This window comes from Aplidium turbinatum, chromosome 17 (genome assembly GCF_918807975.1).
Source record: "Aplidium turbinatum chromosome 17, kaAplTurb1.1, whole genome shotgun sequence".
Classification (NCBI taxonomy): domain Eukaryota; kingdom Metazoa; phylum Chordata; class Ascidiacea; order Aplousobranchia; family Polyclinidae; genus Aplidium; species Aplidium turbinatum.
In genome coordinates this window covers 15,037,826-15,064,539 of record NC_137488.1, presented here as the reverse complement: position 1 = coordinate 15,064,539, position 26,714 = coordinate 15,037,826, and the positions used below count along the sequence as shown (strand labels likewise).

General features: G+C 35.7%; 1 protein-coding gene across 1 annotated transcript in view; it reads right to left on the bottom strand.

Moving 5' to 3' along the window:
* Window positions 1-23,030: 23,030 nt before the first annotated feature.
* Window positions 23,031-26,714, bottom strand: part of LOC145786233 (receptor-type tyrosine-protein phosphatase H-like) — a 38,505-nt gene continuing 34,821 nt past the window's right edge. Inside the window, exons 23-28 of the mRNA XM_082597875.1 lie at window positions 26,480-26,556; window positions 26,144-26,273; window positions 25,686-25,813; window positions 24,715-24,872; window positions 24,204-24,339; window positions 23,031-23,422 (exon numbers count right to left, since the gene is read on the bottom strand). Of these exons, the coding sequence (XP_082454001.1) occupies window positions 23,270-23,422; window positions 24,204-24,339; window positions 24,715-24,872; window positions 25,686-25,813; window positions 26,144-26,273; window positions 26,480-26,556 (782 nt within the window). The 3' untranslated portion in view covers window positions 23,031-23,269. The remainder of the gene's footprint in view (window positions 23,423-24,203; window positions 24,340-24,714; window positions 24,873-25,685; window positions 25,814-26,143; window positions 26,274-26,479; window positions 26,557-26,714) is intronic.

The window sequence follows — 26,714 nt, the reverse complement described above, 5'->3', positions numbered from 1 at the left end:
CCTTTAAGAACACAAGAAGTAATGCTTTATTTTATTGAAATTTATTTTCAGTTAAGCAGTAAAAATTGTTCAAAAAAAAAATATAAGTGAAAAATTACCGTTTTTCTAGACGCAGGCTTATAGCTGAAAACGTTAGCATTTGTTGTTCCGTTTTGTATTAATGGTAAATGCGGCGTCGCAGTGCTGCCAAGTTCCGTTTGCATTTTGTTGAATGAGGGGTCATTTTTATTTTCTTAGATTGATAATAAAACAAAATATGTTTTCTCTTAAACCGAAGAAGAAAAGTTAAGGCTAGTACATAAGAATGACAGTATGGAAATTATCAACTTACTTGCAAAGCTTTGATGACAGCAGATGATAAGTATGAGACAACATACTAAATGAAAGGACAGCATGCTTCAAATGTTGATAAACAATCTTTGATGGTGATTCTGTACGTTGTTTTTATAATCTTTCTAATGTGTTTTCATTGAATCAATCTGCTTATTTTGTTACTGGTTTATCACAAGCTGGTGTCTGTAAAACATAATTTCATTTTTTTTATAAGTGTACCGCTGCCAATCTTGATTATATCTTTTCATAATCCTGTCCTTAAATCTTTCAGTTAGCTGTCATTTTTTAACAAAAGTCTTTATTTAGCGTTTCTACTTTACTTTTTAAATAATAGTGAAATGATTTTTTAGGTAGCCACTTTAACAAGTCGAAATTCTGCCACTAAACTTGACTAGAATGAAACCGCCAACCAATCATAAGCTACGGTTTAAGTGACGTAAAAAATGGCGAAAAAAAGATGATAGAAAGCAAATTAAGTGATGGATATTTTGTCAGCTGGTTGGCTTAGGGGTTAGGGCTAGAAAGTAGTCATTTCATTGACGCGTGTTCGATTCCCACCACTGCTATTGCTTTTTTTTTTCTATAATTATCAAATAAAGTTCAAAACAAGCATTAACTCTCTGGATGAGTCCTAGAAGGGTCACAATTGGACGGTAGCCTCTTATAACATGTTCTGATTGGTTGGCGGTTGCATTGTAGTCATTCGCAGTGGCAGAATTTCGACTTGTTAAAGTGGCTACCGATTTTTTACACTGTCCCTTGAGAACAATATTTATTTTGTTCATCTGTTCATTTGGTTCCTACACTCATTTTCGTTAGCAACGTCTACTTCCTGGGCAAATTTTGCGACTTGTGTTGTCGTAAAATCAGTTTGCTAAATGAAAGTAAACAAGCGAATTTTGTATTAAGTCAATATCAGTCGGTCAACAAAAGTGTCTGTGTTTCTTGCAAAGTAACGTTGATACAAGTTTAAGTACTTTTGATTCAATCTTTATATTGTGCTTCTTTTTAATTAATCGTTGTATCACATACAAGCTTTAGTAAACTGCTAATGAATTCGACCATGAAATACAAGATAGCTTTTACAAAGCAAACGTTTGCGTTTTTTGTTTCAATTTTGTTTTGATGGTTTTGTTTGTCACAATATCTCAACACTGGGTAGTCCATCTGTTTTGTGTTGGTCGCATTTATTTATCGAGTGCCGTGCATTGTGCAAGCAAATCTTATTATATGATAGTTTCCTTTGCTTTTTTCAATCATTGTGTATAAGTTGAGCAACATTACTGCCAGGGGCAAGTTGAGCAACATATTACGACCATATTACAGTTGCACAACTTGCGCCGTTATCAATTGCACAACTTGTCCTATTCACACTTTTTTTAAAGAACAAAACATTTCAAGAAAACTAACAAATGTACAAAAAAAATTTTACCTGCGAAAATACAACTACATCGCATGTCTACTGACCCCTGCTGCTAAAGTTTGACTAGTTTTATTGTGCAACCAAAAAATCAAAATTTCGTTTGCATCCGAGTTTAGATCCTAAGACCTAAACACCTTATATCGTTGATCAAGCCTAACCTGCCCAAAAAACTGATAACTGCAATTCACGTGCTTCAAAGGTATTATAGGTAAAATATAATAATGGCGTTAAAGATTCATTACGCTCTTTATTTCCTTTCAAAAGGTAACTTGCACAACTTGCCCCGTTGCACAACTTGCCCCGGTCTGCCCTACAGTAGTTTGTGTTGTACGTTTGCACATAAGTAATTTGTACTTACACATATTGTGCATGCGTGTATGTAAGTCATTCCCGCCAGCAATAGCTTATTTTTCTAACATTAAATAATTTTTGGATGAAGTTAAGATAGTTTGTAGCCAATCTGTGGTAGTCACATAAAATAATTTTCACGAAGCTTGAACCGCTTTCAGAGCAAATATTTCTTTTGCGCTACTAAATTGATTGTATTATTGCCCAGTTTATTTTAATATTAATAATCATACGTTTTTTTTTTCTAAAAAAGTATCTGCTTTGGTTGTGTAATATCATATTTATCAACGCAGTCTTTATTAACAATATACTTTGCATTATAACTATCAAATTATTTCAGTAGGACATAGCCCTAAGAAGGGCAGTAGACATTTATTTATTTCTAGAGCAGCGGACTATTAGTATTACTGTTTATCTTGTGAGACATCAATCAAAGGCTACACTTGAAAGGGCGCCATTCCACAATCGACGGCATATTGTTATACAAAAATCCAACATTCAGCAATTTATTTGTTGGCCTACATCCCGGTTACATTTAATGCTTCCTAAGCCTACAATTCTCGTCTTTACTTTCAACAATTTTACATGATTCAAATGACGTCAGTTATTCTGGTCATTTACTTTACATAAGCCTCAGTATTTGTACTGCTGTGATCGTAATAAGCGGAACTCGTGGTATGTATTTTGTATTTATTTGTATATGAGCAACTTGACCCTCACTACCATCTAAAAATAACCAGTAAGTTGATAAATTTTTTTACTAAACTGTTGCATAGCCGAGTGGTGAAAACCCTGGAACGGCAATCGAAAGAGCGCCGGTTCGACTCCACTCAAGAGCAAGCGGCTGAGCCTTTGGCAAGACACTTAAAGGCATGCCTGAAGGTGGACACGAAGATTGGCTTCCTTGCCTTCCCGTCCACTTAATCTAAATCTTCAACCATCGGGCGTAAACCTGGATACGACAAAAAAAACTAAAATGTTCTAAGTGAGTAGTTGGATTTCAAATAGGCTGATCTAATCTTCCCAAGAGCATTTTTATTTTCACAATTTTTCACCTTTTGCCATCACGATAACTTTTCTTACTAATATTTCTTGTTGCTAATGCGATTACTATTACTTTTTTCAAAAGTTTCTTTACAAGTTTCCATCTTTTAATATTTCTGAGAAACCTTTCGTATTAAACACACAAATGTTTTCTCTTTATACGATTTTAGACTTCGTTACACCGTGTACTTGCCAGACTTTTATCAATTTCGTATAGTTTCACATGATCGACTAATGCAATTCACCTTTTCACTTTTGAATAAAATCTTTCAGAAATAACTTTCAATCAATAAAAAAATACGAAATAGCAGGCTAAGAAGTCGTTTCACATAAATTGGTAGCAAACCTGTTTTCGCAGTCAACGTTATCCTGTGGAAAATTCATATTCTAATGCCCATGTATAGTACATGCAGTCATTATTTCAACATTGAGGTAATCGGTGAACACATATTTGACCTGACGTATATTGTTTGGAAGCACAACAGAACCTGGGCTATCTGTGTAGTTAATTACAATTTTTCGTTTAAGCTGCATTTCTCTTTTACTGCAAAAGACTTTCACTTTAAAGTGCCCCTGACAGGTTGGATCCAAGTATAATAACTTTTTTAAGCATTTCCTAGCGCAGAATTATGCTTAGCGAACTTTTTAATCTTAACCTCGTTGCTCGACTGGTTAGGGCGTAGTTTATATCAAACGACTGCTCCGCTGCGCCACCACAGGAAAAACTCCATATTTCACTGCTCTGGGACGACTTTGGTGGTGTGACGTCATCCTAAGTGGGCGTCGTTAGCGACAGATGAAACAAACGTTTTCTAAATGTAATTGGTGGATCACAGTTTGGTCGGAGTTGGTACAAGCGGTTGCTTTTTTTAAAGATTTATTGTTTTTGCAGTTAAAACTGTGCTGGATACGTTCCTACAAAACCTAAAATATACTTGAAGTGAAAAATGAAGAAATCGTACGAATCATCATTCATATTCACTATTCATAAATAAATAAAAGTTCTCTCTCTCTCATAATGTGCCTTCAGTTGGCCATTGAAATCCAGTGTAACGGTCATCTGGACTTGGAAAATTGTTTCGGATTCGCCAAACAATGCATGACGGCAGCACAATCCGATTGTTGCTTGCGAGAGCATCATCTTGTAGTATCCACTCCAATAGGCTACATACCTGCAGGCAACTATCCGATACTCCCTGCAAGGAAATAAAATCACTTCTTTTAGTGTGCATTCTTTAGCATTTAGGGTATTTTTAGCCTAATGTAGCATCCTTACTCGTTTGATAGGTCTCCGTTTTCTCCTTTCGTTTTATTGGTTTTTCTCCAGTTCTTCCTGCTCCTCATAAAAAAGTCCTCAAAACTGCAGGATGAAAGTGTGCCTCAAATTCAGTCAAATTTGTAACACAACTAGATGGGTCTTTCTTCAAAAGTTCTTTCGTCTGTGGCACTTCATGGCAACATACACATCCATTGGGTTGGGGCATAGACTCGCACTTGTGGCAAACGAACCATCTAGAGTGCTAGTTGTGGCAAACGCACCACCATAACAAAATCCTCATGAGTGAAGTGAAGAGAACATATACGACTAGTTTTGTATGGTCCATCCCACTTTGGAACCCTTGAAGAAAACTTTGACCATTTTCTTCTCAGCGCTTTGTTTTGTGGGAAAGCGTGAAAAGATAGCACACGGTCTTGATCACTGACAGTCACACTGTAACATAAACAGCAATTTGTAGGCATTGCCTCAACCATAAATTAAGGGTAACTTACTGTTTGTGAGATACTGTTGTTACACTGCAAATGGCTATAGCCAGATTAGGACAAATAAAAAATTATCAAAATTGTAGCCCTACGAAACTACAATTTCAATTGAATTGAGATGCCGTATGACAAAAATAAACTCCACCTATTTGATCTAAACCTGATAGTAATAACAAGTTTACTTTTTTATTTCGTTAATTCTTATTTTGCACATGCTTTAGACCAACAGAGCCCCACACATTTACGTTTTGCAGTAGTCGTTCTAGGCTATACCTTACCCAGTCACCACAGATGCATCCTTCCCACTTATGGTGACGTCACAGCGGTGTTGCCGTTTTTATTTTCGCAATTGAAGAATTGCCAGATTCGCCGAAAGTCAACGAAAGTTTGCAAGCGTGTAACTTAGTAGCCTGTTGGTATTTTTTACAATTTTCTGGTCAGGTAATTTTCTGGTCAAGTAAGTGATCTTTTTGGTATCTTAGTTAAATTTAGCGAATATATTTACCTGTCAGAGGCATTTTAAGTTACTTATTACAAAGAGTGCGAGATGTCACAAAATGGAAATGGGACTGTTGTTATAAAAAAGTTTAACATTGCTTTTTTCATAATTTACAAATTGTCCCCTTCAAAGTTGTACCTTACCAAGTTAATGCACTTTTGCATTCGATCCTGCCATCCTTGAAAACACTTGGAAAACTGCTCCTCGTTCAGATTTTTCAGATCACTCGTCAGTGAGACCGTGATTTGTTTTGGAGATGAGAAATGATTTCCTTTCAGAATAATTTTTAATTTGGGAAAAAAGCCAAAAGTCGCCAGGCGCCAGATTTCGGGAATATGGAAGGTGGTCAAAGGATATCATTTGTTTTGCCATAGTTTTGTAGTTTACTCTTAAGCCTAGTTATACACGGTAATATGCAAAAAAAAAGCTTCAACTGCATAATATTCTACCCATTTGCATGTTTCCTCAAACCAGTTTCGAAACATCATGTCCTTTTGCAATATCAATAACCTCTGGACTGCTACAGCGGAGTGGCAGTTCAGAAGTGACTGCTAGACCAGAAGTTACAAGGGCTGCCAGTCGCGTCGACATGCAATACAAAATCAAACTTTTTGGAACTAAGTTAAATTAACTGTTTGTTCTGTTCAATTAAATTAATCAATGCTTAAAGCTGTCACTGTGACATTTTGAAGGATTAGAAATTTCATTATTAAAAAAAATTAAGAAATATTTGGCAAACTTGGTCACTTCTGAACTGCAGTCACTTCTGGACCGCTACACCGGGTTCCATGGACATTCATTGCATCGGGCGTGACGAGTGCGACCACAATGGAATGATTGAGTGGTATTTTAAAGTATTCGAGACTTGTGCTACACGACAGTTGTGATGATATTTTTACGTCAGAAATAATATGGCATTGGAAATAACTGATGCAGTCAAAAGAATACGTACAATTGAACATAACGTAGCAAGAAGTTTCTTCAATGTTTATATTAAACAGGTTTCAGCACACCCAGCTACAGTCTTGTCTCTTCATTTCGTTGCTCTTCATGTTATCAAGAAGGTTTTATCAGATGTCTGTATTTTCGTAGATTGGGTTTAAATGGCGAAAAGTTTCATATCTTGTCGAGTTCTCGTAGAGAAGATCTTCATTTTCGTCAATTAAGTCGCTTGAGCTGTTGATAACTTCCAGAACCATTTTGTGAAGTAAGATGTATTGCTTCTGTAGAAAGAAAGTTTGCTGAAAAGGATGTGTAAAACTTATCTATAAAGTTTTCAGGTGCAAAAGTTTTCTGTAGGTTTTACACCGCTCAAAGGGCATGTAACAACGACTGTTTATGGAATCACGGTGTTAGTGTATTTATTGTACATGAAAAATGGCTGCACTGATACAAACCAACCACAAAATTTTGCAACAGTGTTGTAGATTTGTCAAGAACATTTTTCAAAAAGCAATTTTAATTTCTTTCATGACCTGTGCATTTACAAGTCTTTGTAAAACAGAATTATGCATAACAATGGTACAATATTTAAAACTGATGCTTCCTTATCTGCTAATAGGATACCGGGTAGGCTATCAATCATAGTCTCCGTGCTTCCAATACAACAGTATTTTGATGAAAGGGTGAGCAAACAAAATTAGACATTTTAATAAAATTAATGGCAGAATGTGTGTTATCAGACAGATGTACAGATCAATATTAATAGAGTTTCTATTATTGATTTTTTGTTTTTGACATTGCTAATGTGTTTGAAATAAATTTCTTTCTTGACTTTTCAGTTTCTATTGACTGGAATAAATGTATTTGCGTTGGGCTAAAATGCTTCAAAAGATGACATGACATATTTGACTAGCCTATATCAGACTTATAGTGCATTCGTAGGCTATGTCAATACCTGCTTCTTGGGTTATCATTATTTCTTGTAAATCTACTGCATTGGAATGTTTTCAACTAAAGATAAGTTAAGATTGTAATACATTGTTTTGAACAAACATTTTAAACAAAGGTTTCAAGTAAACAAACCTCTGTTTGGACCATATGCATTCGCTGCATCCTCATGTGATGGACTATTTCGAAGATATCGACAGAAAAATTGTCTTGCAAATGCTGAAGTAGGCGATCCATTGCTATGAATGTTCCCGTGCGTTCAACTTCAGCACTGTGAGAAAAAAAAAAAAATAATAATTGACAAAAATTGTTTTATTGTGCAGCACAAAGCAGTGCTGGTGTTAGGGTATTGCGGGCCCTGTGCGGAATATGTTTTGCGGGCCCCAAGGACAATGATCCAATTCAGTAACGTATTTAGAAATGGGAGGGGGTGTTGACGGCGTACCCTAACCCCCTAACCCCCAGAAAATTTTGAAAAACTACTTTGAATTTGGTGCATTCTGAGAGCATGTTCAACAAAAATTTGGGTGTGAATATTACTGTAAAATGGTGTTGTCCGGTGGCATAGCAAAAGGATAATGTTTTCTTGGGCATTTTTCGGAAATAAAGCTAAGTCTCTATGTTTTCTTGTTGCTAATTCCTAGCTGAGATATTTGAATGTTTGGTATTGGCAAAACTCGCTCTTTTAATGTAGTTTCGTTTGAAATTATGCAAACATTGTTTTAGAGACATAGGTTGATCGCTTTTTTGCCAGATTAGGCTATTACAGTTTTATTATTGATTAATTTGTCCTTGATTGATCAAAAAACGATCTTTTTCCGGTAAGCCACTAACTTTTATGCTTTAAAGTTCACCCAAAGTTTAGAAAATGTAAATATACGTCATACATCTCGATGAGTGTCAGACAAAAAGCTTTAAGACAGTGAACTTACTTCATTTCTGATATATTCAAGTTTTGTATAATGAACCACTGTAATCAGCTATATATAAAAGGTCAGTGCAATTTTTCACAGCTGTGGATATTGCAGTGTTTCCATGGACTGTACGAGTTAGCTGCAGACTACTATGGATACTAAACAGTTGTAGAGCATTATAGATCCTATACCATACTAATTTAGTGTTGATTAGAAAGCACAAAACACTGAAAGCATAATTTTCAATATCGTGACATTACCCGCGTTCCAAGGGGAGGAGGGGGTATAACTCCCAAACCCCCACTTGGCTATACGCTATTGATCCAATTTCATTTAAGAAAATCGGTTTACTTTTACTTGATTACATAAATATGCACACAAAGCATGAATGAAAATACATCAAAATCACAATGCTCAACTTTCAAGAAATGTGTGCATATTGTTTTATGGCAGGGGTCGGCAAACTGCGGCCCGCGGGCCAAATGCGGCCCGCGGACAAACTTTTTGCGGCCCACGAACGATCTTACTTTTAGTGCATAAACTAAAGTTTCATCATTATCTACGCGTGAATTTATTTTATATCATAACAAAAAGCCCTTTAACATGTGTCCCGACATTACTCGGTAACTCCCATGTACGCTACAAAATCTTTTGCGAGGTTAGATGGCTAAGTCGCAGTGCTATGTTACAACGGTTTTATGATTTGCAAAACGAAGTAGTGACTTTCTTGATACGGTACAAAAGAATGCAGGTTTCGGCATTGATGAACTTATAGTGATCCTGATTGGTTAACAGATTTAGCCTTTCTCACTGATTTCACTTCTCATATGAACAAGCTAAACTTACAACTACAAGGATAGAAGCAGTTTATTAATCAGATGTATGATCATATTACTGCCTTCGTAAACAAGCTACGTCTTTGGAAAACTCAACTAATCAATTCCAACTTTGCTCATTTTCCTAATTTGCGCCGTTTAAACCTTCCAACCCTGATAAGTACATATCACTTATCGTTTCCACTAAAACTAACTTTGAATTTCGATTTTGCGATTTCAAAATCAAAAAAACAGATTCGATTTATTTGCCATTCCATTTTCAATGGATGTCAATACTGTGCCACCTGAGATGCAAATGGAAATAATTGAACTTCAATCATCCAACATATTGAAGGCCAAATACGATTCAGTTCCAATTGCCAACATTTATAAAGAATGTGTCCAGAAATCCACCTATCCTCATCTGTATGACAATGCAAAACGTGTAATGTGCATGTTTGGAAGCACATATTGCTGTGAGCAGCTTTTTTCGAAAATGAATTACGCAAAAAATAAACTTCGCACTCGCCTGTCAGATCGTCATTTGAATGACGTATTGCAAATATCATCAACAAAGTTGCCAGTTGATTTAAACACCTTGGCCGTCACACAGAAACAACATCATCCTTCTCACATTGATAAATGATAAGTAAATAAAAACAATGCATTGCGTTTTAATACGTGTTTGATAATAAATATGAAACGGCAACAAAAACGTCTCATTGTGCAATAGACACAGGAATAGGAGTTGTAGGTGCACCATGATTTTAAGGATAATGTGGCGATTGTTTATAGGTTGAAATTTATGCGGCCCGCACGTTACCGGAAGTTTGTAAATTTGGCCCAGTAGTACAGAAAGTTTGCTGACCCCTGTTTTATGGGAATATTTAAGCATGAAATATAACAATGCAAAAGAAACAAACCCAACCAAATGCACCTGTGCAGCAACCAGCAAGGACTCCTTATTAAGCTTAAATTGGTCGGAATCCATCTGAACTCAGAAGTAGGTAGATTGAAGTTGTATGAAATGCTTGCAAAATGTCCAGCAGGTTCACTTTAGAAAAAGTTTTTACTAAAACTGCTGGCTGCCAAACTCAAAGTAACCCTGCAACTGAAGATGGGCAATATTCTCTGTCAGAGAGTTTCTATACAGTGGCAAAGCAGCATTTAATTAAATTGTTTGCCTCACTCTCGCAAATGCAAGTTAAAACATAATCAAGCAGGCTAGAAATGGATTTGTACGGCAACAAGGGGAAATTTTAAAGACGAGTGAAGATGTTATTATTGAAGACATCATGCATCAAGTACGTAAATTATGCAACCATGCATCTTAATACTTTGCGGTGAAATACCTCATGTTATGCAAACATATTCAAAAATAAATACAGCTACTCAATCCAAGGAAAAAAGCACATTGAGATGTATATCTCAATAAGTGAAATATGAAGTATATAACATAATAAAAAAAATAAAAAAAAAACCACTGCACTTGTTATTTGCATGCCGCATCTAGTAGCTCAGAGTAAAGACATGTTGTAAAACAATTTCAAGATTATGGTATAGTGCACACTAAGCATGCCATGTAGTTCATTAGGGCTATATAGTGAATGATGTAAAATACATGCAAAAATGCTATGGCCAGGGCCGTTTGAGAAAATATTTATCTGGGATTTCTTATCATCAACACTAAATTTAACTGAATAGACATTTTGTACGCACACTAGCTTTTCGAGCGAAGACTTGGCGTTTAGGTCATTTGGGTAAAAATTAGCCAGCACATCACATTTAGAGGAAATCGAGCATTTCTGCTATTGATCTAACATCATTGCAAGCAGCTGGAGTTTGAATAAGGCAAAGCTGACCTCTGACTTTAGTGGAATTAATCTGTTACCACCAGTAGTGACATCATTTAAGATGTTGTCAAAGAAGTAGATTCACTGGTGTCATTACTGCATTTACTGCAACTAGTATATTTTAAAAACTTAGAACTTGAAGAATGCTTTGTATAACTGCTCAACAACTCTTTTTTTAAATCCTTTTTTTCTTTGCTCCACTTTTACAATGATTAGGTATAGCTAATGGATAAATCACTAATGGTACTCTATTATCGAGTTGAACAACCTTTGCTGGTACAAAAATTACATTGGTATATCATCAATCAATCACAGGATTATATTACTATTCAGTGAAAAAAATCCAAGCAATGAATAAGTGTACAATGTAGCCTACTGCACAAACTGTATCTACGGTAGTTACTGTCAAGAAGTGAAATTTATTGCATTTTATTAATATTTTTCAGATTCCTGATGAGGGCTTAGGTTAAGCCGAAAACGTTTGAATGTTAAACTATTTTGTAAATATGTAAAATATATACTGTTGTAATGCTCAACCCTGTGGTATTGTTGTGTCTTGCCTGTCTTTGGTATAAAAAAGCAAACTCTCTCCCGAAACTATATCATCTAGAAAGAGTTCCTAATTTTGAGAATTCTGCACTTTTCCAAAATTTTAAGGACGAGACAATGTTGTTGCAGTGTAGACAAAGTCCAACCTTCCATCAGTCAGCACCAATGAAATAACAGCAATATCAATTACTTTGCAATGGATGGAGGTTACCAACGAAGGTTTAGCTTCGATAACTTACTGAGCCAGTTGGGCACCAACTGATCGGACACCAGGTTTTGAGGACAACATTGATAGACTCTCAACAACTATATTGATAACTTACAATCGAGCACACGGTATAATTTCACAGGTCAAGCAAAAAACGATGCTGGTCTTGTCGAGGCATCAGATACTGAAACATCTTTGACTTGTGAGGGTTGTTCAATACAACATCTTAACAACACAAGTGGGAGCTGGTATACAAGCCCCCCCCCCCCCCCCTTGGTAACTCATGACAAAGACAGGATTCGACCAAACATATAGGGTGAAACTACTTTACCTTTGCTACACTGTTCAGTGTTCACACACTTCAATCCACATGTTTTGGTCAATTCCTCTTTGTCATGAGTTACCAGGGGGGGGACTTGTATACCATCTCCCACAAATGTAATTACAGACTTTTTGAATTGTGTTTCAAAGCGAATAATAATAATTGAAGGTGTATTTCATCAGTATAATTTTTAGTTTGATCCACTTGACAACTATAATGAAACACATCAACAAATCAAGAATTATTATCACTTCGCAACAGCAATTGCAATTACAGTACATTATTTATGATCAAACATTACAATTATCCACATTTCAAAGCATAGCAAGTTTTCTACCTCAAAGTAGGCACGGTGCTTTGTAATTAGAAATAACAAGTCCGAAGACAAAGAAGCCATAGTAGTCTGAGCGTAAAACGTATTGACCTGGAATAAATTGCGACTTTAACAAATTAGGTATCGTTGGAAAGCTTAACTCCTCTAGATTAAGATTTTTACTCTCCTCCAATCAGAGACCCTTGGCAAAAAAAGTTATGGCCGTTTTTGAAGCAGCACCTTGCGCCGCTAGTGGCGAAACTGTATTTTTCCTTTTGCACAAGTTTTTAGGCTCATTTTTAACTTTTTTCTCTATGTGTATAAGAAAGAGACAACTCACATTTGATAAAATATTATTTACATTTAAATGACGTCACTCTGACGTCATCAAATTAAAATTGCTTACCTATTACTCTCAGCCCATTGATAATTGCAGATCCAATACATTTGTTCTAAAAAATCGTTTTTAGACATAAAGGAGCTTCACATAATGATTCAAGGGGGCATTTTCACCCCAGGTCCGGTTTAATGACGAAACTAAACGCTACAAGTGGCGAGAGTATATTATGGGCATTATACAAAAAATGCGAAAATTTTTAAAACTTTACTTCAATAATTATGCCGTGGAGTGTTTTTGTTTTATTACCTTTATCCTGCATTGCGGGAAAGCGGACTTGAGCGCTATGCATCGGTGTACGCCTTCCGACGTACACTTGACCCACGCTGCAGCCGACTGCAAGGTCTGTTTCCGGTTGTCTACTCTACTCATGACTTAAATTTGATACTACTCGAAATCGATCACTGGGTAGAGGCAATTATCGTAAAGTTTCTTGCCCAGAGAAACAACAGCAAGTGCGGGTGGCTGGAGTCGAACATGCAGGCTCTCGACTGCGAGCCCAACGCGCTAACCACTCGGCCACTGCCCAAGGCGTGTAACTATTGTTCTTGTCGACGGTGAAAATTCGACTCACACTGCTAGTGGATATGCCATGTCTGAGAAGTACAGCTAAACTATCCAGTGGAATCTTTCGGGTAGCCCAAATTTGGGCAATAGGCTACACAAAAATAATATTTATTTGCATCAGACAAAGCTGTCAATATACAAAACAAAGAAATAATACACAAACTGCAAATGCACAAAATCTCACTAAATGGGCTATCTAATGTTACAAGTTTACAGACAATGGTACGGTAGTGTTGCAAGTTAGAAGAACTGAAAGTATTCAGAACGATAAAAACAATCAGATGACATGGCAGCCATCAAAACTAGATATCAGCATACATAGAATTATTATAATGAAAACGATAATTTGATATACGATGGCAATCGGACCTCATCAGGGAGGCAACAATAGCGTTAGACGATACTTCGCATCTTCCAACAAAAGAAAAAACATATTTCCGAAGTAATGCATCAAATGTTATAATGTTGCACAAGACTTGATGTTCACGTCCGCTATAATGTTTAGGCAAATTGTGTATAATTCTAAATGCATTATTGAAGGCAACACGCAGGCGATTAATGTTACGTTGATGATAATTCCCATAGATGACATGCATACATTGGAGTACAATATGAACGGAATAGAACATTTTTAATATCACTGGAGCACTTGTAAAATTTTGATTTTAATTTGTTGGCAGAACAGATCATTTATTGAAACATGATCAAAATGTCGCAATCCTCAGGGCAGTCTTCTTGTACACAACTGAGATTGCAACAAGTTTCCCCACGACACTCTCCACATGCTGTTACGCACTTTAAGCCATGTTTTCTGCAGCTGCAAGACATTGTACCACATTGATTTTTTGTTAGATGATTATAGCGCAATTTGCTGTAATATTTTGAAGTTACCGACAATAAACAATTCTTGAAAAATATCTTCAAGTGGTATAATCTATAGAGCGAAGACGCTTTTATACTAAATGATTACCGGTATTGTGTTACAATACCATTAGGCTACGCACTATTATTTCACCTGCAAATGTACTCTGAAGGAATGAAAACGAATTGCAGCTTCGGTGGGTGGCAATCTATCAGGATGAACAGTGGAAGCTGTTGCAACCATTTGCATGTACTAATTGTACTTGACGTACAGTAGTTGGCCAAGTGAATCGGCAGGTTTTGCACTAAAGCTTGATGGATCAACAAAATATAGTATTACTATCGGTGAATCTCATTCAGACTGGTAAGCTACTCAGCAACATTTTCATTTCTTCTTATTTAATTAACTGTGCACCAATACAGTCCCAGTAACTAACCTTTTCAATAACAAATCTCTTCCAGCATCAGCTATTTGCTCACGTGTAGAATCTAATCTCCCAAATACATCAGCAGATTGTTGAAATTCTTCCTTCTTCAAGTAATTGAAAATCTTTAGCTTTCCTAAGCAACAAGACAGATGACATAATTAATCATTGTCACCGAATAATGTGTGCATACACTCCATACATTGGCATTCCAAATAAAAGTATTACAATATTAGAATAATATTGAGTGGATTTGGTAATGACTACCATCTGAATTCTTGCATATCTTTTAAAAGCTGATCAGAAAATGGTAAAAATGTACTTTCAGACAAGCATGGTAAGCAGTTCAGGAATATATAAAACACTGTAACAAATACTATATATAAAACACTGAAAGCAAGATTAAAATGTACTGCTACCAAAGCTGATTAATTATATTGGTACCTTGTTGATATATTGCAGAAGTTGTATCACATCCACTCCAAGCATGAGCAAACAGCAAGTAATTTTTGACACACCTCATGCACCTTACAACTACTTTCGCTCTCTTCTTTTTCTGTTAGATATTGATAAAGATGACTGTCACCAATGTTTTGTGCATAGCTGATTAATGTCTTCAGTCCACCTCGTTTCACTTCTTGTAGCTTCGATAAATTACGAGATTGGCATTTGATGCATAAACTTTCATTATAAAAAGCTTGATTCTTCTTCTTCTTCTCTCGTATTGTCGCTATATGTCAGGGCATCCGTTGGTTAGCCACTGCCTGGTGTCGTCATCGATGGAAATTAGGCCTTCCATACCATGGGGTGGTCTATATAGCCGACAATCCTTGATAATGTGGGCTGCCGTCTGCATTTCGCCACACTCACAAGCAGCACTCTCTGCCAAGCCCCAGCGCAACATGTCTGCACCATAGCGTCCAACACCAGTGAGAAAACGGTTACGCCTTGATGAGGCAAGTCTAGAGAGGCCATGTCCCAGCTGGTTTTCGGACGGGGATCTGAATACTTGGCGAAGTGGGTACGTGCTGCTTAACCATTGTTCACACCATGCCGCATGGCACCACTGTTTTCTAGGGCTTCCACCAGAGGCTGCCAGAAAGGTCTTGTGCAGCGCGTACAAAAGCTTGATTGTTGTTGATTCTGATTTTCCATTATTCAATGATTCTGATTCTGATTTTCCATTATTCAATTATCTCCATAACATCTGAAAACTAGTCTATCAATTCTAACTGTTTAATAAACTAAGCTATACAACTTAGAAATCATTACCGGTATTTCATAAAAATCTTTAAAGCTGTAAAGAGAGAAAACTAACATCAGACCTGGGAAAAAAATGGCCACACAGAACATTTGCTCTTTCAAACTTAATCTATATCTGAATATGTTATTGCATGGATATCACTAGAAGCTACCAGGTCTCAATAAACACCCTTCCTTTGTCAGTTTGTGCACCAGTGCACTGGTAACAGTGGCCTACTACTACTACCATACTGCATTCATTGGTACAAATACTTCACACCTGCATGCAATGCCATTTAAAATCCAAGATGTTAAATGAAAGAGAACTCAACTAAAAAAACAACAGAAAACTCAAAAATGTAACATAAGCTAGAGATGATAAGACATGCTGCATGTAAAGAACATTTAGACCTGTTTCCTTTAACTTTCATCATAGCCCGGCATACCGTACTGTACACAATTATAGGCCTAGTGTACCTGTGTATCGCCTGCTGCCCGTTACCGTATCTAACGTTTTGACTTCTGTTGCAAACCAAATTAAATGAATAACCTGACACAACTTACGGTACCGATGATGATGATCTGTTTCTGCTGAAAACATAGCTAGATTAGCTGCGCCACTAGCGGCGCAAGGTGTTGCTTAAAAAACGGCCACAACTTTTTTTTCCAAGGGTCCCTGGTTGGAGGAGAGTGATAATCCTAAACTAGAGGAATTAAGCTTTCCAACGATACCAAATTTGTTAAGGTCGCAATTTATTTCAGGCGGCCCTATATTTTCGCGTTTTACGCTTAGACTATAGTACTAGTACGCGTTTTCTAGAATGTCCTTTGCTGTTTCACAATAATACAACCTAGTGCTTTCTATTTATTATGTTATTGTGCCAATGGATTTTCTGGTGTTGTTGTCCAAAGGAAACTGTTTGGACACGCAGCATAATTTTTACTTGTATCACTAAAACAAAGCACAAAAGTTATTTTTTAATTAATTATCTTTCAATCGTGACTGAATCGTGAATGATGAATATTGAATGTTGAATGTTAAATGGTCGTGTATTGTCGATCTGTACCACTTGGATGTTTTATTTAACTTGAAAGTTTTCTTAATTGCAAATGTACGATGACTCGTCCTTACACCTTCAACAGAATATATAACTTTATTTTTAAATCCTTGTGTAGGCTATCTTTTTCAAATAATTATAAATAATTTCAAAGAGGCATGACAGTTAAACAATAAAATAGTCGATACTATTGATTGTTTTATCTCGTTATTCTTGATATTTTTGCATTTTCTTGCAATGTAAAGGACAATATTATGTTGTTGCTATATGGCGTCTTTCCAATGCTGATTACAAAAACTGCTCAATTAGTTTTATAAATTTTAGTGATAAGATTTCATTGTAGCTTAATAGCAGTAGTTGCCACTAATTACTTTGCACAGCACGGTTTCCAAAAAAATGCTTCTATAAATTAATAATAGTCAGCTTAAATTTCAAAATTATTTTAATCTTATTAATTTTAAAGATCAAGATCACTTAAAATAAGTGATCACAAATAATTAGATCAGAACCACCAAAATCAGGTCAAAATCTTGATGTTCAAGGTCATATTGATCTTCAAAATCACAACCACACCCATCTCTCTTGGCAAGAAACATTAGGCTGCGTAGCCGAGTGGTGAGAACGTTTGCGCGACGTTAGAAAGGACGTGAGTTCGACACCGCTCCAGAGCATGCGGCTGTGTCTCGGCGAAGACACTTAATGGCAAGCCAAACTAAGGGGAATAACTGACTCGAAGACTATATGTCACTTTGCTGCTGATGTATCTCATCTGTGATCGCAGTGTACTGAATGTTGTCGCAATGGGCGCAAATAAAAACACGATTATTATTATCATTAAATATCACCTGTTTTTATACATTCGCTAGCTTCCTTGGGGACGTACGTATACTGCTTCCTTGGTTTGAACAAACTCCGATGTCGTACATAGTTCGTGGTAAAAGTGAAGTGATTGTATATAGAAAAATTATGTCTGACTAAAAACTTCTAATTTGCACGAATACATTTAAATTAGAGCTTCGGTAGAGAGTTTGTCTTGTTGAACCATAGGCATACGAAGCCGAGCAACGTGATCAAGTTTAACATAATCAAGTTTATTACATTTCCGGAAACACAAAACTACGCAGCAAATTAAATATTGAACGCTTTCGACATTACAAGATGTTGTCTTCATGAATAACATACATACAATTAAACTACATCTGAATAAAATACAATGATTTACTAAATCTATAAACTGGAAAAATCGAAAACTGCACAGTACTTCTGACTAGCTCAAACTCAACGATATAAACTCTACGAGAATCAAAGGTAACTGCATCAAAAGGTGTTGAGCAGATCACATGATGTGGTAGAAAGGCAAGGTGCGAGAAAACTAATTTTAAAATACAGAGAGCAAGAAAGATGAGCCGCAAGAGTACAATTGTCTGTTCAAAGGTGGATTGCTACTTTTTATGTACAAGGCTTCTAAGATCTTTGTTTGATACTCAGACCCGCCTCTGGAAATGATCTCAAATTGCTTAATAGAAACGTTGTTTCGCATTTTGTTCATGAGAATATGTGATCTTTGCAATCAAAAGTGCAATTAAAGATCACATTGGCAAGCATGGAAAATAACAAACACAAACAAGCAACAAAATATACTGAAAGGTGAGTGTGCATCCTCAACTAGTGCATCGTTGCAATCATTAAGGGTTGTAACAGCAGGAACGACTTTCACTCTATACGAATCTGCACCAACAACCGCGGTCCATGATACTGTCATGCTTGTTGGTTGACTTAATTCCAGTGTAACTCTCGTAGGAGAACTAATCCCGTGCTAAAAAGCATAGTAATCTGTTTAGAAAGTCTTTGAGACAACTCACAAAAATGTACAAAAAATTGATACAACTTACAGAATAAAATTTTCTTCAAGGATAAAAAAATTGTTACTTTTTCTTAAACTATAGACAAGCAAAACAAAGTAACCTTAGCGGGTTTAACATACATGTAATGTACAGTATTACGTAGGCTACAAAACAAAATATATAACATAATGACTCAAACGTTTTCGACACGTACAGTACGTGTGTCCTCAGCAGGAATTAAATCTGCGATATACATCTTAAACTTTTTTATTAACTTTTTACATCTTAAACTACAGTAGTTTTAATTTTCTTAAACTTTAGGAGACCTGTTCTTTCACATGTGAAAAAAAAACTGCAGTAGCTGACTTGAAAATAACTGCATGTTAGAGAAGCATGATAAAACATATTGAACAAATAATTTGTACTTACGCATATCCTGCATGCCAGTATGTAAATCATTCCCGTCAGCAACAGCTTTTTCTTCCAACATGAAATCATTTTTCGATAAAATTAAGATACTTTGTTGCCAATCTGTGGTAGTCACATAAAACACTTTTCACGAAGCTTGAACCACTTTCAGAGGAAATATTTCTTTTGCGCTACTAAATTGATTGTACTATTGCCCAGTTTATTTTAACATTAATAATGATATGTTTTTTTGTTTTTTTTTGTTTTTTCTAAAAATGTATCTGCTTTAGTTGTGTAATATCATATTTATCAACGCAGTCTTTATTAACAATATACTTTGCATTATAGTTATCAAATTATTTCAGTAGGACATAGCCTTAAGAAGGGCCGTAGACATTTATTTCTTTCTAGAGCAGCGGACAATTACTCTTAATCTTGTGAGATATCAAACACTCCTGTCGAAAGGGCGCCACTCCACAATCGACGGCATATTGTTATACCAAATCCAATATTCAGCAATTTATTTGTTGGCATACATCCCGGTTACATTTAATGCTTCCTAAGTCTACAATTCTCGTCTTTACTTTCAACAATTTTAAATGATTCAAATGACTTCAGTTATTCTGTTCATGTTCATTTACTTTACATAAGCCTCAGTATTAGTACTGCTGTGAACGTAATAAGCGGAACTCGTGGTATGTATTTTTGTGTTTATTTGTATTTGGGCAACTTGACCCTCACGACAATGTAAAACTAACCAGTAAGTTGATACATTTTTTTACTAAAATGTTCTAAGTAAGTAGTTGGGTTTCAAATCGGCTGATCTGGTCTTCTCAAGAGCATTTAAAAGTTCTAACAATTTTCACCTCTTGTCATCACGATAACTTTTCTTACTAATATTTCTTGTTGCTAATGCGATTGCTGTAACCTAATTCAAAAGTTTTTTTTACAAGTTTACAACTTTTAATATTTCTGAGAAAACCTTTACGTATCAAACACACAAATGCCTTCTCTTTATGCTATTTTAAATTTCGTTACACCATGTAGGCCTACTTGCCAGACTTTTATCAATTTCGTATAGTTTCACATGATCGACTAATGCAATTCACCTTTTCACTTTTGAATAAAATCTTTCAGAAATAACTTTTAATCAATAAAAAAATACGAAATAGCAGACTAAGAAGTCGTTTCACATAAATTGGTAGCAAACCCGTTTTCGCAGTCAACGTTATCCTGTGGAAAATTCATAATCGAATGCACTGTATAGTACATGCAGTACTTATTTCAACATTGAGGTAATTGGTAAGCACATATTTGACCTGACGTATATTGTTTGGAAGCACAACAGAACGTGGGCTATCTGTGTAGTTAATTACAATGTTTCGTTTAAGCTGCATTTCTCTTTTACTGCAAAAGACTTTCACTAGTGCCCCTGACAGGTTGGATCCAAGTATAATAACTTTTTAAAGCATTTCCTAGCCCAGAATAATAATTAGCGAGCTTTTTAATCTTAACCTCGTTGCTCGACTGGTTAGGGCGTAATTTAATAAAACGACTGCTCCGCAGCGCCACCACAGAAGAAACTCCATATTTTACTGCTCCGGGACGACTTTGGTGGTGTGACGTCATCCTAAGTGGGCGTCGTTAGCGACAGATGAAACAAACGTTTTCTAGATGTAATTGGTGGATCACAGTTTGGTCGGAATTGGTACAAGCGGTTGTTTTTAAGATTTATTGTTTTTGCAGTTAAAACTGTGCTGGATACGTTCCTACAAAACCTAAAATATACTTGAAGTGAAAAATGAAGAAATCGGACGAATCATCATTCATATTCACTATTCATAAATAAATAAAAATTCTCTCTCTCTCATAATGTGCCTTCAGTTGGCCATTGAAATCCAGTGTAACGGTCATCTGGACTTAGAGAATTGTTTCAGATTCGCCAAACAATGCATGACGGCAGCACAATCCGATTGTTGCTTGCGAGAGCATCATCTTGAAGTATCCACTCCAATAGGCTACATACCTGCAGGCAACTATCCGATACTCCCTGCAAGGAAATAAAATCACTTCTTTTAGTGTGCATTCTTTAGCATTTAGGGTATTTTTAGCCTAATGTAGCATCCTTACTCGTTTGATAGGTCTCCGTTTTCTCCTTTCGTTTTATTGGTTTTTCTCCAGTTCTTCCTGCTCCTCATAAAAAAGTCCTCAAAACTGCAGGATGAAAGTGTGCCTCAAATTCAGTCAAATTTGTAACACAACTAGATGGGTTTTTCTTCAAAAATTCTTTCGTCTGTGGCACTTCATGGCAACATACACATTCATTGGGTTGAGGCATAGACTCGCACTTGTGGCAAACGAACCATCTAGAGTGCTAGTTGTGGCAAACGCACCACCATAACAAAATCCTCATCAGTGAAGTGAAGAGAACATATACGACTAGTTTGTATGGTCCATCCCACTTTGGAACACTTGAAGAAAACTTTGACCATTTTCTTCTCAGCACCTTGTTTTGTGGGAAAGCGTGAAAAGATAGCACACAGTCTTTGTCACTGACAGTCACATAAACAGCAATTTGTAGGCATTGCCTCAACCATAAATTAAGGGTAACTTACTGTTTGTGAGATACTGTTGTTACACTGCAAATGGCTATAGCCAGATTAGGACAAATAAAAAATTATCAAAATTGTAGCCCTACGAAACTACAATTTCAATTGAATTGAGATGCCGTATGACAAAAATAAACTCCACCTATTTGATCTAAACCTGATAGTAATAATAAGTTAACTTTTTTATTTCGGTAATTCATATTTTGCACAATGCACATGCTTTAGACCACCAGAGCCCCACACATTCACGTTTTGCAGTAGTCGTACTATACCTTACCCAATCACCACAGAGAAAGAATGCATCCTCCCCACTTATGGTGACGTCACAGCGGTGTTGCCGTTTTTATTTTCGCAATTGAAGGATTGCCAGATTCGCCGAAAGTCAACGAAAGTTTGCAAGTGTGTAACTTAGTAGCCTGTTGGTATTTTTTACAATTTGCTGGTCAGGTAAGTTTGTTAGTGTCATCTTTTTGGTATCTTAGTTAAATTTAGCGAATTTATTTACCTGTTAGAGGCACTTTAAGTTACTTATCACAAAAAGTACGAGGTGCCACAAAAATGGAAATGGGACTGTTGTTATAAAAAAAGTTTAACATTGCTTTTTTCATAATTTACAAATTGTCCCCTTCAAAGTTGTACCTTACCAAGTTAATGCACTTTTGCATTCTATCCTGCCATCCTTGAAAACACTTGGAAAACTTCTCCTCTTTCAGATTTTTCAGATCACTCGTCAGTGAGACCTTGATTTGTTTTGGAGATGAGAAATGAGTTCCTTTCAGAATAATTTTTAATTTGGGAAAAAGCCAAAAGTCGCCAGGCGCCAGATTTCGGGAATATGGAAGGTGGTCAAAGGATATCATTTGTTTTGCCATAGTTTTGTAGTTTACTCTTAAACCTAGTTATATACGGTAATATGCAAAAAAAAAAGCTTCAACTGCATAATATTCTACCCATTTGCAAGTTTCCTCAAACCAGTTTCGAAACATCATGTCCTTTTGCAATATCAATAACCTCTGGACTGCTACAGCGGAGTGGCAGTTCAGAAGTGACTGCTAAACCAGACGTTACAAGGGCTGCCAGGCGCGTCGACATGTAATACAAAAGCAAACTTTTTGGAACTGAGTTAAATTAACTTTTTGTTCTCAAACTAATGCATAATCTGTCAATTAAATTAATCAATGCTTAAAGTTGTCACTGTGACTTTTTGAAGGATCAGAAATTTCATTATTAAAAAAAAATGAAATATTTGGCAAACCTGGTCACTTCTGAACTGCAGTCACTTCTGGACCGCTACACCGGGTTCCATGGACATTCATTGTATCGGGCGTGACAAGTGCGACCACAATGGAATGATCGAGTGGTATTTTAAAGTATTCGAGACTTGTGCTACACGACAGTTGTGATGATGTTTTTACGTCAGAAATAATATGGCATTGGAAATAACTGATGCAGTCAAAAGGATACGTTTGATTGAACATAACGTAGCAAGAAGTTCCTTCAATGTTTATATTAAACAGGTTTCAGCACACCCAGCTACAGTCTTGTCGCTTCATTTCGTTGCTCTTCATGTTATCAAGAAATGTTTATCAGATGTCTGTATTTTCGTAGATTGGGTTTAAATGGCGAAAAGTTTCATATCTTGTCGAGTTCTCGTAGAGAAGATCTCCATTCTCATCAATTAAGTCGCTTGAGCTGTTGATAATTTCCAGAACCATTTTGTGAAGTAAGATGTATTGCTTCTGTAGAAAGAAAGTGTAAGCAAACCAGTTAGCTGAAAAGGATGTGTAAAACTTATCTGTAGGTTTTACACCGCTCAAAAGGCATGTAACAACGACTGTTTATGGAATCACAGTGTTAGTGTATTTATTGTAAATGAAAAATCGCTGCCCTGATACAAACCAACCACAAACTCGTTCATCAGTGTTGTGGATTTGTCAAGAATATTCTTCAAAAAGCAATTTTAATTTCTTTTATGACCTGCGCATTTACAAGTCTTTATAAAACAGAGTTATGCATAACAATAGTACAGTATTTAAAACTGACGCTTCCTTATCTGCTAATAGGTTACCGGGTAGGCTATCAATTATACTCTCCATGCTCCGTCTCAGTTTTTTGATGAAAGGGTGAGCAAACAAAATTATATATTTTTATAAAATTAATGGCAGAATGTGTGTTATCAGACAGATGTACAGATCAATACTAACGGAGTTTCTATTATTGATTTTTTGTTTTTGACATTGCTAATGTGTTTGAAATAAATTTATTTCTTACGACTTTTCAGTTTCTATTGACTGGAATAAATTTACTTGCGTTGGGCTAATATTCTTCAAAAGATGACATGACATACGTGATTATATTAGGCCTCAAGTGCATTTGTAGGCTATGTCAATACTTGCTTCTTGGGTTATCATTCATTCGTGTAAATATACTGCATTGAAATGTTTTCAAGTAAAGAGAAGTTAAAATTTTAATACATTTTTCTGAACAAATAGTTAAAACAAAGGTTCCAAGTAAACCAACCTCTGTTTGGACCATATGCATTCGCTGCATCCTCATGTGATGGACAATTCCGAAGATATCGACTGAAAAATTTTCTTGCAAATGCTGAAGTAGGCGATCCATTGCTATGAATGTTCCCGTGCGTTCAACTCCAGCACTGTGGAAAAAAAGAACAGATAGAAAAGTTGAGAAAAATTGTTTTATTGTGCTATACATAGGCTCCTGCATTTTCCATTGCTTATTTTTTTAAAGAAACTGATTTTTTTGTCAAGGTATTTTTTTTGTTATTTTACAAAGCCAAAACTGAGCAAAAGTGCAGGTTATATTCCACCAACATACGTCAATTCATTCATTTTTTACATTGTTTTAACGTCTGCAGATGTTCATACAATGTAAAAAAAGGTAGATTTGCTAGCAAGGACAAAATTTTTTCAAAACAACAAGAACATTTATCAAAATATCATTTTTACCTCAATTTTGGCACAAGGTGCCGTTTCGCTTGGTAAATTATGAGGTCACGTGATCATACAACCTGCAATGCACGATGGTCGGTCCAACATTTCCTTCCTCGTTTTCAATCGAACGCCTCACGATCCGTACGAACTTGACCAGACTCTCTGTGGTCTCGGGTTCGCCTTGATCAGGCCACGAAGTGTAGTTGAAGTGATAAATATTGCGGACTTCTGCACCCTGAGTAGAAACGTTTCAAGATATATTTGCAGGCTCTTATATTTTATTTCTGCTATTTTATATTTCTGTTTGAATAAGATACTGAAGAAGCCACCTTTATTGTGATGAAAGGTTTATCAATACAAGTTTCCGAACTTGGCTGATTTTGTTTACTTTATATCTTAAACTTTTGCTTTATTAAAATATTTTAATGTACCAAACTTTCTTAAAACGTAATAAAGTTATTACGTCTTATTACATTATTTTGGTGGTTCATTTTTGTCGTCCAACATTCCGAATGTTTGAAACTAAACATTTAGAAACGTTTTGTTCAGTTTTGATGCAAGATATCTTGCCTTGTTTTGTTGGTAACTTGAAACGAAAACACTCAAAGCGACACATATAAAAATTTCCTCAGGCAGAAAGCATCTTGAAATTTAACCTAGATGACCCTTGAATGTTCATGTTCGTCCAATATTCAAACTTGAAAATGTTCAAAATAAAGTAGTTTTAAAATTTCCCAACAAAATGAAATTTTATTTCAAACTCGTTTTGTTTTAAAAAAAATCTTGAATTTTTTTTAAACCCTCTTTCGTCGAATAAACTTAAAGTTTCGTTTCAATCAAAAAATTCACTTCAAACAGATTTAGTATCAATCTCCCTATTTCAGGTTCACAAGGAGAAATTTTCTTCCGTTTGTGTCTTTGAGCATGTAACTTAGCAAAAGTAATAATATAAACATAAAAATTATACAAAAATAGGAAACATGAATGTAAATATATTAAGAATAAAGCTATTTAGTTCTATTGTACTGTAAGGCTTACAGTAGCCTACCTTTGATAAACTAAATTCTCGGACTGCCCAATAAGTTTTGACTTCTTGCGATGTCAGTGACACGGTGAGGTCGTTAGACTCAATAGGATTCTCACGATAAGGCCAGTAGTGGTCACTTTTAATTTTGCCTAAAAAACAATGCAAAGTAATAGAGCTATTTTGCATTTAAAAATAATTTATTCAGCTTAGGTATCAAGCAGAAAAATGTTACTGTGTTGTTTCAAATATAGAATTACACTTTTTTGTTTAAATAACAATTTTTTTCCTACTTTTTAAGACTTATAAACAGATAAAACCTAGCAACGACACAAGACGGCATAAAAATTCTGAGTTGTAACTCGGTTTATCTGTTTATGGTTCAAAAAATATTCTTTACTAAAATTGTAGGCAACTATAAAAATGCTTTCTTCAACTAGATAAGGTAGTTTTTTTATTTTTAAAATTCGACAAATAATCACCGAATTCTACTCCTTGGGTGACCATAACAATATGACTGCTATTTTGCTCCCAAACAAGTCTCCAAAAATCATTTCTGGTTTCTGGAATAGGGCCCTGTGTCGCAATGTATTCTTTTTCGTGTTTCCAACCCTGTTAAAAAAAACTTGATACTTAGCTCATTCAACACAAAAATAAAACCATTTTTGATAACTAAAGTTTGTTCAAAATCTATAGCATCTCAACGCACTTTAACGATAAATTACACTACTTTCTCGTGCCGCAACTTTTTTGCTGAAAGCTGCTAGCACCAGTGAAATGCCAGTAAGCTACAAATTAAAACATAAGTAAACACATACAGCTATATACGATGCGTTGATGTAGTCCGAGCATGGTTCTCCTTCCATAGTTTGCAGGATAACTCTGTTGTTGTCATCTAAATACAAAGATAATAATTTTCTGCAAAGTGCAAATTGGGCAGCGACATTTTTAGACACCAGACGTCGATGGAAAATAAAATTATTTATTCAAATAGTTGAGAAACGCTTAATAGCTTGAATCAGTGAGGGTCAAATCCTCTTACATATAAGCAAA